The sequence below is a fragment of the Brachypodium distachyon genome, chromosome 5 (assembly GCF_000005505.3).
Source record: "Brachypodium distachyon strain Bd21 chromosome 5, Brachypodium_distachyon_v3.0, whole genome shotgun sequence".
NCBI classification, from domain to species: Eukaryota; Viridiplantae; Streptophyta; class Magnoliopsida; order Poales; family Poaceae; genus Brachypodium; species Brachypodium distachyon.
The window spans coordinates 23,742,225-23,757,362 of record NC_016135.3 but is presented as its reverse complement, the minus strand read 5'-3'; the positions used below and the strand labels follow the sequence as shown (position 1 = coordinate 23,757,362).

The window sequence follows — 15,138 nt, the reverse complement described above, 5'->3', positions numbered from 1 at the left end:
AGTAAATACAGAGGCTGGCGGCCGGCGGAGTCAAGTGGATCAAACAAAACAACGATCTTCTATTTAGGAGCTGCTAAAAGCAAATCAGGGAGGGAGGTGGTTACATGGTGCAACTGGGTCTTCCGCTACCGCTGCAAGGGGAGGCATCGAGTGCGGTGGCCGTTACCTTCTGTGTGCCAGTGCCACGGCGAGATGCTGCGGCCGGTGGCAAGAGAGGGAGGAGGGAATGGACGTGCGGGAGAGGCGACAGAGGAAAGAACGCCGCCGTGGAGTGCGTACCACCGTGGCCGCTACCAAGCAAATCCATCAATTCATTCCCAAGATTTGCGGGGAAGCCGGCATCCAGCTCCTGGACGACCTGACCGAGGGCGGCGGGAGGAGGCGGGGCGGCCGGAGGTGGAGAGGAGGTGGGGCGGGGGAGGAGTGGCGGCGGCAGGGGAGAGGAGCCCGATCCCGCTAGGGTTGCGCGAGGGGATCGGTCAGGTCTAGACGAAAAAACGGTTCGCGGAGACTGGGGAACTTGGCGGTGGCATTTGGGGCGTAAAAACGGTTTGCCGTCAGGGCAATCTCGAAAATGCTCGCGGAGAAGCCCGAGAAACTGGTCGGACCAGTTTCTCCTAGCAGCCCGTTTTACATGTTATTTGGGTTGGGCTTCTCATAGCAGTTCTTGAGAAATTTTCCCTTCTTTTGGGTTTTAACTGCCTGGAACCTATAAGCTGGCCTAGAAACCCAAAAGAAGGGAGCCATTATCCAAGCAACTGATTGCCTTTCAGTTGGTGCAGCGCATCAAGTCGGTGAAGCATGATCAACCTTGGGTTGGTATAGTTACTCATGATATCAAACTCCAGTTGCTTCTGTGCCGTTAATGTAACTCCCGCACTACGAAAACTGTCAAAACTTCCGAGATTTCACTGGAAGCTACTCAATTTCTGCATGCATCAGGGGAAATTTTCGAAGTACATGTGTGCAATAACCAAGGCAATACATTACAACAAGTATAACAGAGATAAACAATGAAATCTAAAGAAATCTTGTAACTCCGGGAATTCCCAGGCTTCCGAAGTTCCAGTAAGCAAACACTGAGACTCCTATAACGACCGACGGTATTCATATATCATTTAGTTGGGAGTCTGTCTTCACAATGGAGGACCCAAACGCAATAACATCACAGGGAAAATAAATAAATCAAAAGCGGAAGCATCACAACTCTGATTTCGCCAGTACAAATATTTTATGCCGGCAAATGAAAGGCATTCCTCTGGGTCCACACTAGAATATGCTCCCGTAATCTTTTCTCCGAAGCGATGACGGTAGCCCGCTAGTCGTAAATGGATGCACACCAGTTCCACCTGCAGATTACGCCATGTTAATGTCATGAAAAAAAAGCTTATATAATCCACTCTAAATGAGGTGAGTAAATTACCCCAGGGCACTCCATCACCCACGCCATAGGGAGGCCACGCAGGCTGCCCACTTTGGTGACTCCCCACTGGCGGTCGCATTTGACTGTTAGTTGACTGGTTGTATCTTTGCTGGTGAAATTGCTGGCCATGCCGACTGCGGTGATTTTGCTGAGGATAACTCGGTGCGTTGTAACCACCATAGGTGATTGGAACAGTAGGACGAGTGCCCCCTCGGAGGGAGGATGAATGAAATTGTTGATCAGCTCTGTAGCTAAAAGGCGCAACAGGGGTAAATTAGTTGGCATAACTCAGAAAGGAGCAAATCATATAACTGGGTTGAAATGTCGTAGTTCTTGAATTGTAAGATTAATCACGTTAAGCAAAGTCAGTAACTGGAGTATCTCAAGATTCTGTTCGGTGGGAAATTAATTAAAATCACTTCTGCAATGTACACTTCAAAATAAGTAAAATAACTTCTGCCATGTCACTTTAAAACAGCTGCCCCCTTTTTAGGAAAATTTCATCACAAGAAACACAGAACATGATACCTTTGGCTTGTTGGCAAAGGGTTTGAGCTTGCGAAGTTGTGGCTCTGGACATGGCCTGATCTGGCAGATCCACTGGGCTGACCGGTTGCAGCATCTCTAAGATGAAGGCTGCTGCTTAAATCAGCTGACAGTGAATTGTCTTCTTGCAATAGTGACTCGTCACTGCAAAATAGAACAGTGTAAACATTAATCTTCAAACTACCTTTGAAAGAAAACACTTCACTGTGAATTTCCTTGCCTATAATTAGGGTCCCAATCAGCAGGATCAAGTGTTGATGGAGCTGATGTATCTGGTATAGTGTCAAATGAGGGTAAAGTAGGAGCATTATGCGAATGGAATGCTTGAGAAGGTCCATGACTAGAAGAAGCCTCCAAGGAAAAACCACTTCCAGAACCTATTTGAGGTCTCCAACTAGAATGACCAGAACTAGGTAATGCATGCTGAGAGTAGCCAGCATGTCCTCGAACATAGGCATCAGAATGACTAAAACTGACACCATCTCCATGTCGTCCTTGTCCATGCTGAGATGTATATTCACGTGGTAGCATCGGCAAGCTCTTCCTCTTGCTGTATTGGCCTGTTAGTGTAGCTTTTCCCAATGGGGAGCCATGAATGCTTCCAGTCGCAGGAGAACCAGAACCATGCTTCCCAGTAGAATTAGCTGGGATTTGCATCTGGTAGTTTGGAGGGGTAAATTGTGATGGACTGGCACCGAGAGACATAGGCCCCATACTTCCAGGGCTTAATCGAATGCCTCTATCATATGAGATACGAGGTCTCAGTCTAATATCTGGACTAGAGCCAACATGTGAAAATCCAGAAGGCCCTAATGGAGAGTAATACATGTTGACATTATTAACATCACCATAGCTTCCATAACTGCTAGCATGACCGGCATTCCCAGCATAGCTGCCATGGCTACCAAAGCTTCCATAACTACTCCCATAGGAAAAAGGCATTTGTTGAGGATAGGGGTTAAGAGGTAGACATCTGTTCGCACTTCCAACCTAATAAATAAATAAAGGATATTTCCGTCAGAGATTCGATAAGAAAGATGCCGTAGGATCGTTATTTCTGCAACTCAACTCAGGAGCAGCATAAGAGAGCAGTTATCACCTGGGGGGAAAGACCTGCAACTAACCAGTGGCCGCCTCCTGGATTGTGATCAACAGCTGCAGCACGAGCAACAGGCTACAACACAAATTGAAAGCAGCACAAGTTTGAGAAAGAAAGGACAGAATAAACATGTATTTAAAGCTCAAACTAAACCGTTTAGACTAGAAAGCTATTTTATACTTGGTGGTAAACAATGCAACGCAAACCAGTTTTTTTTAGAATTGTGAAGTTAGACACTTGAAATTAGACCATACTCACAATTCTTGGAGTCTCTGGGACAGGCTCATATGGACCAGTGAAAGGTTCACCTGTAATGAATGGATGGCCTGATGCCTGAAATAGGATGAGTATAAATTATGTCCCTCCACATGGATCTGAATTCTTTGAGATGACCAATTCATATGTAACAAGAATAAACTGTGTGTTCATGGGTGAAAAATACTCAAGTTTTCATACTGTTACAAAAAAGGGTGATTCGTCAACTTAAAATGAGCATAGACTTGAATGAGATAGAATAAATGTACCTTGAAGGCTCAAATTTTATGATAAAGGAAAAGGGAATGCGTACAACTAACATGAGCATACCTGCAATGGCGACCATCGCTTATTTGGGTCAAATTCAAGAAGTCCCCTCAAGAAATCAACTAATACTGTGCGATCTGCTTTTTCTGTGTCTGAACCAAAATGCAACATTTGAGAACATAATATCAAACTTGCAAGCTGCATTCTAAGAGATCTGTTTGCAGATTCAAGAGGCACTCTATTATAAGGAGAAGTGTGATTTTATTTTTGTAAGAAATGCCAAGCCCAAATTCAAGCAAATACACCTACAATGTCTAGAATCCATACTAATGACTAGACCTCTAACCATGACGTAACTTGCATCCAGCTTATCATTCATTTTATCAAGGAAAACAGCAAAGCGACATCCAACTATACCAAGTTATCCTTAGATGGGCAAAATCTAATGCTCTCAAAACAGAATGTGAATTACAACTCAAGAGGACAGCCACATCAATGTTCAGGAAAAAAAATCAATAAATGGTAAATTTGAAACACTACAATTACAGGGGCGAGATAGAAAGTGTTCCCCCAAATTCACGAAAAAGTGTCATTTTGGTCATTTCGATATTGCTGCGGTCTTCAAAACACAACTTTGACCACTAATTTATTGTGATATATTAATTTAATCCCACAAAATATAACATCACCGACGTACCAGTTTTTCATACAAGCCTAAACATTGTTTCAACTATCCAATCAAAAGATTGAGAGGAAATAGTTTTCAGAGTCAAATTTTGACAGCACCTATCCCAAGAACAACATGGTTTGTGAACTGGAGGAAGTAACAAACAGTACAGTTGGTACCGATCTGAGCATATTCCAAAACAAGGGCTAGGGAGCCAGTCTTATTCACAAAACTAAGGATACATACAACAAAAAGACGAACCTGACAATTCTGTATTATCCCAAGGATAGGTATATAATAGCTGGTCCAGCCTTAGTTGTGGGAAGTACCATTTCCCTAATTTTGGCCTATTGGACTCCCTCTGTATTTGGTATAGATAGTAAGTCGGTGCATTAAGATGATATGTAATACAAAAGAAAATAGTGTTTTGTGAAATTACAAGAAACTTACTCCCTCGACCTCTTCTTCACTTAACATTTTGTATGCACTGCCAAGGCCTTCGTGTGCCCTGCTACCCAGATAAATATGCCCAACATGTTTAAAAAACCGTCCAGTATTTTTAGCTTCCCTTAGCAAGTCATCTGATGGTTGCCCCCTATGTTTCATTCAAAGAAGCAAAAAGGAACACACATTCTATAAGAAGTGTAAGATTCTTAGCTGACCAAAGGAGCTAAGAAGTGTAAGGTTAACCACATTAAACTCAATATTAGGCATTTGCTTCAGCATGCTGCCATGTACATTATTCCATGTAAGATACAGAACTAGGAGACGGGGCTTACCCGAGAATCTTCAGCATACGCTTAAGCACATCATATTCTGATGCTCCAGGAAATAAGGGTAATCCTATAAACAGTTCGGCAACTATGCAACCGAATGACCACATATCAATCGCAGTAGTGTATCTGTCACTGTTAAGGTTCACCTAACTTGAAAATGTAAGAGGGCAACTTCATCGAAAAGGCATTACTCTGTTCAATAAATATAGCAGAGCATTCCAGAAAAAGCTGAGCAAGATGCTCATGGTGAATGGTAAAAAAAAGGAAACAACTTGCAATAGATATATAGGATACGGATAGCCAATGAGAACTTCTGGAGATCTGTAATAGCGGCTCTAGCAAAAGGAAAAACTGAGGTCTTACTTTCACATACATAACTAAATACAAATTTGATTAATGATTGCAGAGAAGTTCCAAAAAGAAAACCTGAATGTATGCGTACACTGTTTTACCCTCCATGCATGCTGATCCAAAATCAATAACTTTCACTGCTGCAGCTGTCTTGACACTGTAAAATTCATCATACAACCATCAAGCTACAGTTTGCCTGAAAAAATAGCAACCAAAACTTAATACTACAAAATTTAATACTGGTAGGTGCCACTCACGTTGGAGCTAAGAGGATATTTTCAGGTTTTAGATCACAGTGAATGATGCCGCCATCTCTCATCACAATCATTGCATCCAATATCTGAATACATAAAATAAGATCAGCTAACAAGTCATAAGTTACTATTAAAGGGTAAATATGGATTTAGGCACACCTGTTTGGAGAAGGCATGTACATATTTCACATTCAGGCCTCTTAAATGATTCCTTTTCAACAGCTCGTACCTAGAACATCGAAATTTTATAGTGCTGTCTGAATAAAACTAATAAAGGAATGAACCTGCTAGCAAATTTGTTCTTGAGAAGTTAACTTACAGGTTTTGACCAAGCATCTCAAAGGCAATACACAGGTGATTTTGAAATGAGAGATAATCGAGCATTCGAACAATGTTATGCCGATCATCAGGATCAAAATCCTGATTTAGCTGCAAGCATATCCATAATTGTAGTGGTGAGCCAAGGCATATAACGAGAAAAATGAACCAAGTTCCCAATGGTCTATCATACCGTTCTCAACAGTGAGACCTCGGTGATCGCCTGTTGATAAAACGCAGGTTGGTTTTTTATAACCTTCACAGCGACATAGTCACTGGTTTCTGTGTCCCAGCATTTGACAACTTGGCCAAACGTACCTTGGCCAAGCATTTCCTTGACAATGAACCTGAGTACCAGCAAGATAATGAAGGTACGGTACAGTGATAGCGGCTCTAGCAAGATAATGAATGCTCAGCATTCCAGAAACTCAGAAAATGAAATGTCACAGACAAGCAGCGCTGATTTGTTATTAACAAACTGTCGTTTCATCTAACTTTGATGCACATAAGTATACCCTTGAATTACTTCTGAACAAACATGCACTAAGGAATGTCAAGAAATGGACTAATTGTTTATGGATCGCTGATCAGGATGGATAATGCCTGCTGCATACAATTGATTCTTGAAGAATAATTCACTCAACTAATCTAAGCAATAACAATGCCCGCTGCACCGAAAAGATGGGACGCGGAAATGAAACAGAGCAAATGAGGCTCATAGAACACAACTTTTTTACCTTCGCTTTGATGTCGTGTTGACCAATTCCAGGTTGACATACAATATGAGATCCCAGTTTGAATTGTCAGCTCCATCATTGTGAGCTGGCGTTGAAGGATGGGTGAGAAAGCGCTTTGGGTTTAGCGCTTCTGAGTACTTAAACCGAGGGTCACATCTTTCAAAAGTTCGAACTATGTCTGATGTTAATTTTGCAACAGACTGCATGTTAAGAAGAGTTGCAACAAATAAGTGAGAGCATTTCCATGTCTCGATATGATAATGGTAAACCACATTGCTTATAGAGAATATTATAGAATGTTCGCCTATAAATGTTTCTTAACAAACCTCGAACTTTGTCTTGTTCAAATATACATCATAATTAAACTGAAGTGCCTACATCATTGCTTAGGTGAACACTACACTAGTAAGGGTAAAATGCTAAAGTGACTAGAAATAAGTAATGTATCTGAGAACATTTTTAGTAGGTACAAATTAGTTTGATATGTACATTATTTCCCCCCATTTGTGACCTCCCTTCGATTGTACTCAATGGAGTACAATATATGAGCCTGCAAACTAACAACAAGACCGTCTTCTATGGAACTCCAATACTCGAAACCTGCTAGTTCGTACTGACCAAGCTAGGTGCCAGCAAGGAGCAAACCAGCAACAATTGCAACTGACTAGCGTATGATGACCAGAGTCAAAAGCTGCATCGGCACAGAAAGCTGAATTGAGCTACATCAAGTAGCTAATTCCTTGCAATCATCAGCAATTCGGTGATCCAGAAGGAACAGGGCAAGGAGGAGAACGAGGCGTACCGGTTTCCTCTTAACACCATGAAGGTTGCTTATGTGGGGGGCAACACCATTGCCCGAGGCCGATGGGGACGCCTCCGCGGAACCCACGAAAGGCCGGAACGCCGAGGTCTCGCTGGGCATCCACGGCGGCGCCGCGTCCTCCTGCCTGGCGCTCGCCTCCATACGCGCCAGCTATCGCGAAGCTTCTGTTGCTGCGCGGGGAGATCTCGTACCCGATGTCCACCACCACGCACCCCCGACACCAAAGCCAACCCCAATAGCGACGATCACAGCACCCGCGGGAGCAGCCGAGTAGCCGCCGGAGGAATCGAGCTCCATCCTACGCGGCGGCGGCGGGGGCGGCCATCCCGAACGGTGCTCCGCGATCCCCCTTCCTCCGGCGCAACGTAACGGGCAAATTCTGGACTCTGGACTCTGGAAGAGGCAGCAGAATTCGGGGATAGGAGTTCCGAGATTCGAAGGGGGGCTGGATGGTGGATGGATAGCTAACACGGGTAGGGTTTTATTACAGCACGAACCGAAACCAAAAGAATTGCGGATAAAGACCAGTGGAGGGAGGGTGGACTCTCCCGGATTTGGATTCGAGCTCCCGATTCGGCGCCCCGCGTCTAGGAAATTTAGGGATTCGGAGAGGAGAGGGCCTCCTCAACTCGACTCCCCTCTCCCACGAATTTCTCCGATCCCTTCCGGTAGTTTCCCTGCTCTGCTCGTGTTCCTCCGCCTCGCGCCCCACACAACCTGTTTCCTTTGCTTTTCTCTCCCTCTATTTCCGTGTGGAAAAAGATATGCCGGACGAGGGTGATTAGTTATTGATCGAGTAATTAACGGGGATGCTGATGCTGATAATATCAACCTCCTCCGGAGAAGGCTTGCCGTTTTTGTTAGCTCTGGCTCGGGGCTATTCTTATTTTATTCCGGCTGACCCCCGCCGTGGTTTTGCCTGTAACCATGTGCGTGCCTGCGTGTGGGCCAGACGTGTCAGTAAACAGCCCCAGAGATATATATTTTTCAGACCCTTACCCTACCCTATAAACAGCTCTGAGAGACTGAGCAGACAATTTTTAAGAGATTGACGAAGTCACCGCAGGTTAATATGTGGGTAGGCTGGTTCCACCACAGGAAACCACACCACCCGACCAAGAGATAGTAAACGTGTTTTAGCCGCTATCCTACCCAAGGTTGCTAGGATACCCGCCTTCTCGGTTGATCTAGCCACTATGGTGTCTGTGCACCGTCAGATCGATGGGCGCGATTCGCGGTGCGTAATCTCGGTCACTAGTTCGTCTTTTCTTTTTTGTTATCACGGTTGCATGCTGGGGCTGATGCGTCGTTTTCTTCGTGTCTGATGCCATCCCATATTAAGTGACTCAAATTTGCTCAAATATGGATGTATTTATATCACAAAATTGTCTAGACACATGTAATAGAAAGTCAGTTAATATGAGACGGAGGGAGCAAAATATATCGATTTTTAAGTATTTTTTATATGAAAATTATCCAAAATTTCATAAATCAATGATTATTATCGTGGGAACCAACGTTGTTTTTAGAAGAAAAAAAACGCTTTTATGTATTTTCTACACAAGAAAACGTCAAAACAAGAAAAGTAAAAGAACATACTAATTTATTTTTTGGCGAAATAACAGGGGATGAGCTGAATTGGGCCTAGAGTGCCACGAGGCAACCAGAAGGCCTCATGGCGCGTCCCATGTAGTCCTAGGTGAGCCTTGTATATAAGGCCACCCGGGGTTGCTTCTAGAAGCACAATTAGACAGATCACGGTAGATCAATCTACCTCCATGGAACTAAAACTCCAATCTATGGGCAAATCTCACCATGTGATTGCTACATTCCAGATCAATACTTCATTATTCAGCAGGACGTATGACTATCTCCACCGAGAGGAGCCGAACCTGCGTAAATCTTTGTCTCACCGTACTTCAGACCCGATGAATTCTCTTGCCGCATCGCACCCCCTACTACGATCACCATCCATGATGGTACATGTACTGTGGATAACTCGACAGCGGCTTTGGTGCATGTTGGCTCCGACAGAGAGGGCAGACGAGGCCTCTCAGGACGCGTACATGGAGGTGGTGGCCAGGGGCCGGTGTCCTCGTTCATGCTTTCGCCAGATCCATTGTCGCTCAGGCGACACCGATGTCTCCCATTTACCCCTCACACTGGTGTTTTATTGTGTGACTTTTTTCTTCCTGAAGTACAAAAGGTTAATGCTTCTCGCTCTAATTTTCTTACGTTTGATCTAATGAAAGGGATATTGTGTTCAGGGGCAACTTGGACAGTAAATTGTACCCTAAAAGCAAGTGCTCTTCAAGCGCGCAATGCAGAATATAACCCCAAGGTGGGATTACTATCTTATTACATTATTCAAAATATATTATTTTTACAGGTTTTGTGAATACATAGTGCTGCCTGGTGCTCTATTTCAATGTCTGGTGCTCTGTTCCAAGGCTTCTCCTATTTAAGAGATGGCCAATGGCTATACTTGACATGTTCTTTGACTGTTGGCCTTTAATTCATGCAATCAGTTTGCTAGCATCCAATAGGGACAATAGCTAATACCAATAGCCATACATTCATGTTATGAACCGAAGGTATCTGCAGTGATCATACATCTATCATGTACTTGATGTTGTACCAATACGACGTTGATCAATAAAGTTCATGTTTATCATTTCTAATGTAAATTTATACTACTTTTTTTACTTTACATCAAATGAGATATCATGTCGAATAAATGTGCATGCATTCCCATATATCTTTCTGTGGACTTAGCAATGTGAGTTAAGACTTAAGACATCCCATCTCTCGCTACTAATAAGATATTCTGTCCTTATATTGAAATATGCTTAGAATTACATTTAAAAAAGGGTTTTTTATTTCTGTGCCCCTCTTTCCTTAGCTGCACTCAGGAATACCCGAGGCCAAAAACAGTGCTCGCTGCTACACTTGTTCGCTTCGCGATTCCTCGCAAATGCCCTCACGGAGCACCTGCTAACGGTCAAAGCCCTTTGACCGTTTGGTTCTGACGGGTGGGCCACGGGGAGTGCTGACAGGTGGGCTCGGAGCCGCGTTTCTGGCGTGTGGGGCTGCGAGGAGACAGTACAAGCGGGCAGGTCTTAACGGGTCTGGTTACCTTACATGCGAGCCACGTCCTGACAGGTAGGGTCAGTCCACTTAAATTACATGTGGGGCTCCGAAAAAAAAAGTGACAGGTGGGTCCGTTGCCTATCTCTTTTGTCCCTTTCCCAAATACGCCGCCGCCCCCGCCAAATACGCCTTCGTGCTCGCCCTGGCTACGATGCCGCCAGATCCTCCTCCGTGGGCTCGCCGGCGAGACTTGCGAAGGGAAGCCTATCTCTCCCATCCCTTTCCCAAATACGCCGCCGCCCCCGCCAAATACGCCTCCGTGCTCGCCCTGGCAACGGCGAAGCCAGATACGCCTCGGTGGGCTCGCCGGCGAGACTTGCGAAGGGAAGCCTATCTCTCTCATCCCTTTTCCAAATATGCCGCCACCCTCGCCAAATACACCTCCGTGCTCGCCCTGGCAACAGGGCCGCCAGATACGCCTCCGTGGGCTCGTCGGCGAGACTTACGAAGGGAAGCGGCGTCTACATAGCCTAATGGAAGAAAGCAAATTCTACCCTAGGCTACACTTGTTATGGAAGCGATCACATCACAGGCAGTTCAATAAAACGGTTCATCATCATAGAACATGCAGTGCAAATTCTAACAATTAACGGCATTCATATAAAACTTTACAATTAACGGCATTCATATAAAACGATGCGGCCGATCACTCCTGGCCGCTGGCTTCCTCCACCGCTCCCACGCCAGGCTCGGGAGGGGCCTCCACAGGTGCCACCTCCGGCACAACGTACGGGATGCCGTGCATCTGGCCGACGTGGGGGAACATGTTCGCCGTGTTGGTATACACGTTATACAGCGTGAATGCGATAAACTCGCATCCACACCAGTACACGCGGCCAAGGAGGTACTCGGCGCCGTGGTTGTTGGTGAGGTGCACTACGATGGCCGTGTCGACGCCATCCTCTTGGAGCTGCTCCACGCGGTACATTGGAGGGCCTACGGCCTCCCAGTATAAGAAACCGGTGTGGAGGAAGTCCCTGACCAGCGCCATCAGGCTCCTGCTGCGCGACATCGCCCACACCTGGAGCGTACGCTCCACAAGCACGCCCGGTGGGAACAACCGCTCCTCCGTGAGGGGCGGCGGGTAGAAGGTGCGGCCTTGGAACGCCATTGCCCATCGGTTAACCGCACAGAAGAAGTGGAGAGAGGTCAATAAGTAGTTCCATGGCGGCGGGTTAAATAGAGATGGTAAGGGGAAGGGGAGTGGTTTCCGGTGATGAGTTTTGGGGGGTGGGCTTTGAAAGCGGTTTGCATGAATGCTCAGGGACTCTACGCCAGAGCGGTGTGACGTGCGGAGGCGTGCGTGACGGCCTTGCATGGGAAACCGGCGTGCGTGGGCAGTTGCAGGGACTTGCATGGGAAACTGATGTGTTCCCGCACGCCCTCTGGCCTTCAATATTCGTTAATTAATAGGGAGCTTGACTTGCAGAGGCGTGCGGAAGTCTCTCGAAATAGCTCTGTGCCTATATATTCCGTGCCATCATTACGGCATTTCATCTAGCCTTCTTCCCTGATACCAAAGATCCATCGACATGGCACGGTGGTCTGGGGACTCCTTCCAGTGCTCCTCCATTAAAGCACTGAATAGGGAGCTCGACGGAGAGAATCCGTACCGACGGACGGCATTCTTGACTTCATCGGATGAAGATGAAGTCCGTAGTAGGCGGCACTGCACTGGCCGCCGTGGTGGTGGACGCCGCCGGTCTCCACCACGGCGTCGAACTCCAACGCTGCCTCCGCCTCCGCCAACGTCTGGCTCAAGCAAGGCGGCTGTAAAGGGAAGGCCATGTCTCCATCACCGGCCCAGCCTGCTACTCCGCCGGTGGTACGTCAACCGGCCTCGCAACCTACACCACAGCCACCGCCTCCTCCACCGTCGGGGCCTCAGCAGCTCCTACAACCCTGCCGTCGTGCCGTGCCATGCGTCACTGCCACAGCTGTCACCCTCGCCGCAGACGGCACAAGTCTCCGTGGAAGTGCTCCGATCATTGATCGGTACACTGGAGACATGTACCAAGGCCTTGGAGAAGATCACCAGTAGCGTGAAATAAAATTCCATATGCATTTTTCCTTTTTTATATATTTCTATATGTAATGCTGGAGAGATGAACTATATATATGTGTGTGTATTTTCAAAATACATTCGAATTTCTATATGACCCGCAAGAATCGTTGATAATGCAAAAACACTGAAAATAATAATGCAAAAACACTGAAAATAAGAATGCAACAAACACAAAAAATAATAATGCGAAAACACTGAAAATAATGATGCACAAACACTGGAAAAAAGTGAGTTTGATTACAAGAACCGGAAGGAGATCCCCTGACGTAGTCTCCCCTGACACAGAGTCACTGACATGTGGGGTTGTCAGGCATGAGGCCCACCTGCCAGTGACCAAACTGCAGCGTAACGTACGTCTAGGGATCCATGTTTGAACCGTCCATAACCATCAGTGTCGGGTGGCTGGCTTACATCAATGGCGGGCTTTTCTTGACCCACCACTGATAGACTTTCATCCAATTTTTAAGTGTTGGGTCCAAAACATTTGTAAATAAAGATTTAGAACGTATAAGAATTTTTGTGAGGTAACCATACATGTTACTTGTTCTTCTCAAAGAATTTCAGAATTTCTGGAGCAATTTAACTATATTTCGTACATATTTTGGATTTTCAGCACATTTCGGCATTAAACGAAAAATCACTTTTTTGATACATTTACGACAAGAAATTAATTTAAGAAAGGTCCATTGGACCCATTGTAACCTATTAGAATGCAAACACATAGGTTTCAATGAAAATTAAATGTTTTGTACCTTGATTACTGTGATTTACACTTAACTAAATAGTATAATAATGTTAATAATATGAAATATTTGTCCGAAAATTATGATTTTCTGCAAGTGTCAACATTTAGTGATACATTCACCACGTAAAAAAAAATCAGAGCATTATCTAAATTTCACAATGTACTTCATGTACATTGCACCACATCTCCCTGAGGTGTTTCTGAAACACCTCAGGGAGATATTGGAGAAATGAACTCATGTTGACATTTGGATTTAAAACTTTGTCCAAATCTTGTAAAATTTGGCACACTAAGCACATTTGGTATGTATTGCATGTATGCAAAAGCATTTTCAATTTGGACGTGTTTTCATATTTTTTTGAATTTCAAATTCAGTCAAATTTGTTGTGTTTGGGCCAAAATGATACGACATACATGATTTGAAGTTGTGAAACAGCTATTGGAAGTATGCAAACATTGTTAGTACTTGACTCCTCGAAGAAAAGTTCAAAAAAACTCTTTACTTTTGCAGATTTGAATGGATTTGAGTGGATTTAAATCTTGGTCAACGCGAAGTCAACTTTCTCAAATGGGTTTGAAATTTCAACCGTGTTCTTAACTTTTCATGTACTTTCTATTGGTGCAATCAGAAAAATAATTTGGAGAATGTCGAATCTTTAGGGTTCTTCCAACTGCAGCCATTTTGGTGTGCTGAAATCCCTGTTTTCATGCACAAATAGGTTTCAAATTGGACTGAATCGGATGGAATCCAATTTTGCTCTACTTGTATGGTCCAGACACAACTTTTCTTCATTGATTTTCTCATCACTCTGTTCGGTTCCATGGGTTTATCTATTTTTCATATATAAACTCAGAAATTCAAAGAATGTACGAATATATAGTATGCCAAGTCCAAAAAATCTCATATTTGGTTGAAACACTTGTGATGCACTCACAAAGCTGTCTAAATCTTCTGAGATTAGTATTGCACATGTTTGACATCAAAAATGTGAAAAACAAACAAATTTTAGTGAATTTGATATTCAAAAATTAGCAAACCATTTCAGAAATGAAAATTAAATGTTCTATACCTTCATTACTGTGATTTACACTTAATTCAAAAGTATAAAAATGTTAATAATATGAAATAGTTCTCCGAAAATTATGATTTTATGCAAGTGTCAATTTTTAGTGATACTTCATCACATAAAAATTATCAGAACATTATCAAAATTTCACAATGTACTTCATGTATATTGCACTACATAGGGAGATGTTCGAGAAATGAACTCATTTTGACATTTGGATTTAAAACTTTGTCCAAATCTTGTAAAATTTGGCACACTAAGCACATTTGGTATGTATTGCATGTATGCAAAAGCATTTTCAATTTGGATGTGTTTCATATTTTTTTTGAATTTCAAATTCAGTTAAATTTATTGTGTTTGGGCCAAAATGATACGACATACATGACTTGAAGTTGTAGAACAACTATTGGAAGTATGAAAACATTGTTAGTACTTGACTCCTCGAAGAAAAGTTCAAAAAAACTCTTTGCTTTTTCATATTTGAATGGATTTAAATCTTGGTCAACGCTAAGTCAATTTTCTCAAATGGGTTTGAAATTTCACCAGTGTTCTTAACTTTTGATGTACTTTCTATTGGTGCAATCAGAAAATAATT

The 15,138-nt window shown here is 43.9% G+C and overlaps 1 protein-coding gene across 1 annotated transcript; it reads right to left on the bottom strand.

Annotated features, from left to right (window-relative positions):
- Positions 1–919: 919 nt before the first annotated feature.
- On the bottom strand, positions 920–8,338 carry LOC100824458 (dual specificity protein kinase YAK1 homolog). The gene is made up of 18 exons (XM_003580370.4): positions 7,496–8,338; positions 6,694–6,893; positions 6,150–6,303; positions 5,958–6,067; positions 5,798–5,867; positions 5,642–5,724; positions 5,460–5,541; positions 5,328–5,368; positions 5,037–5,159; positions 4,708–4,852; positions 4,519–4,618; positions 3,654–3,742; positions 3,327–3,401; positions 3,069–3,143; positions 2,190–2,959; positions 1,952–2,113; positions 1,424–1,674; positions 920–1,349 (listed from the first exon to the last, which is right to left on the bottom strand). Exons 1-18 carry the CDS (start codon positions 7,655–7,657, stop codon positions 1,270–1,272), a joined length of 2,772 nt encoding a protein of 923 aa, XP_003580418.1. The 5' UTR covers positions 7,658–8,338; the 3' UTR covers positions 920–1,269.
- Positions 8,339–15,138: the final 6,800 nt, after the last annotated feature.

Excerpts from the sequence above, each read along its gene's own strand:
- LOC100824458 (XM_003580370.4), bottom strand. The coding sequence starts at position 7,657 with ATGGAGGCGAGCGCCAGGCAGGAGGACGCGGCGCCGCCGTGGATGCCC. Across the intron at positions 4,853-5,036 it reads CGTATGCTGAAGATTCTCGG|GGGGCAACCATCAGATGACT; the intron begins GTAAGCCCCGTC and ends AATGAAACATAG. Across the intron at positions 1,350-1,423 it reads GGGTGATGGAGTGCCCTGGG|GTGGAACTGGTGTGCATCCA; the intron begins GTAATTTACTCA and ends CGTAATCTGCAG.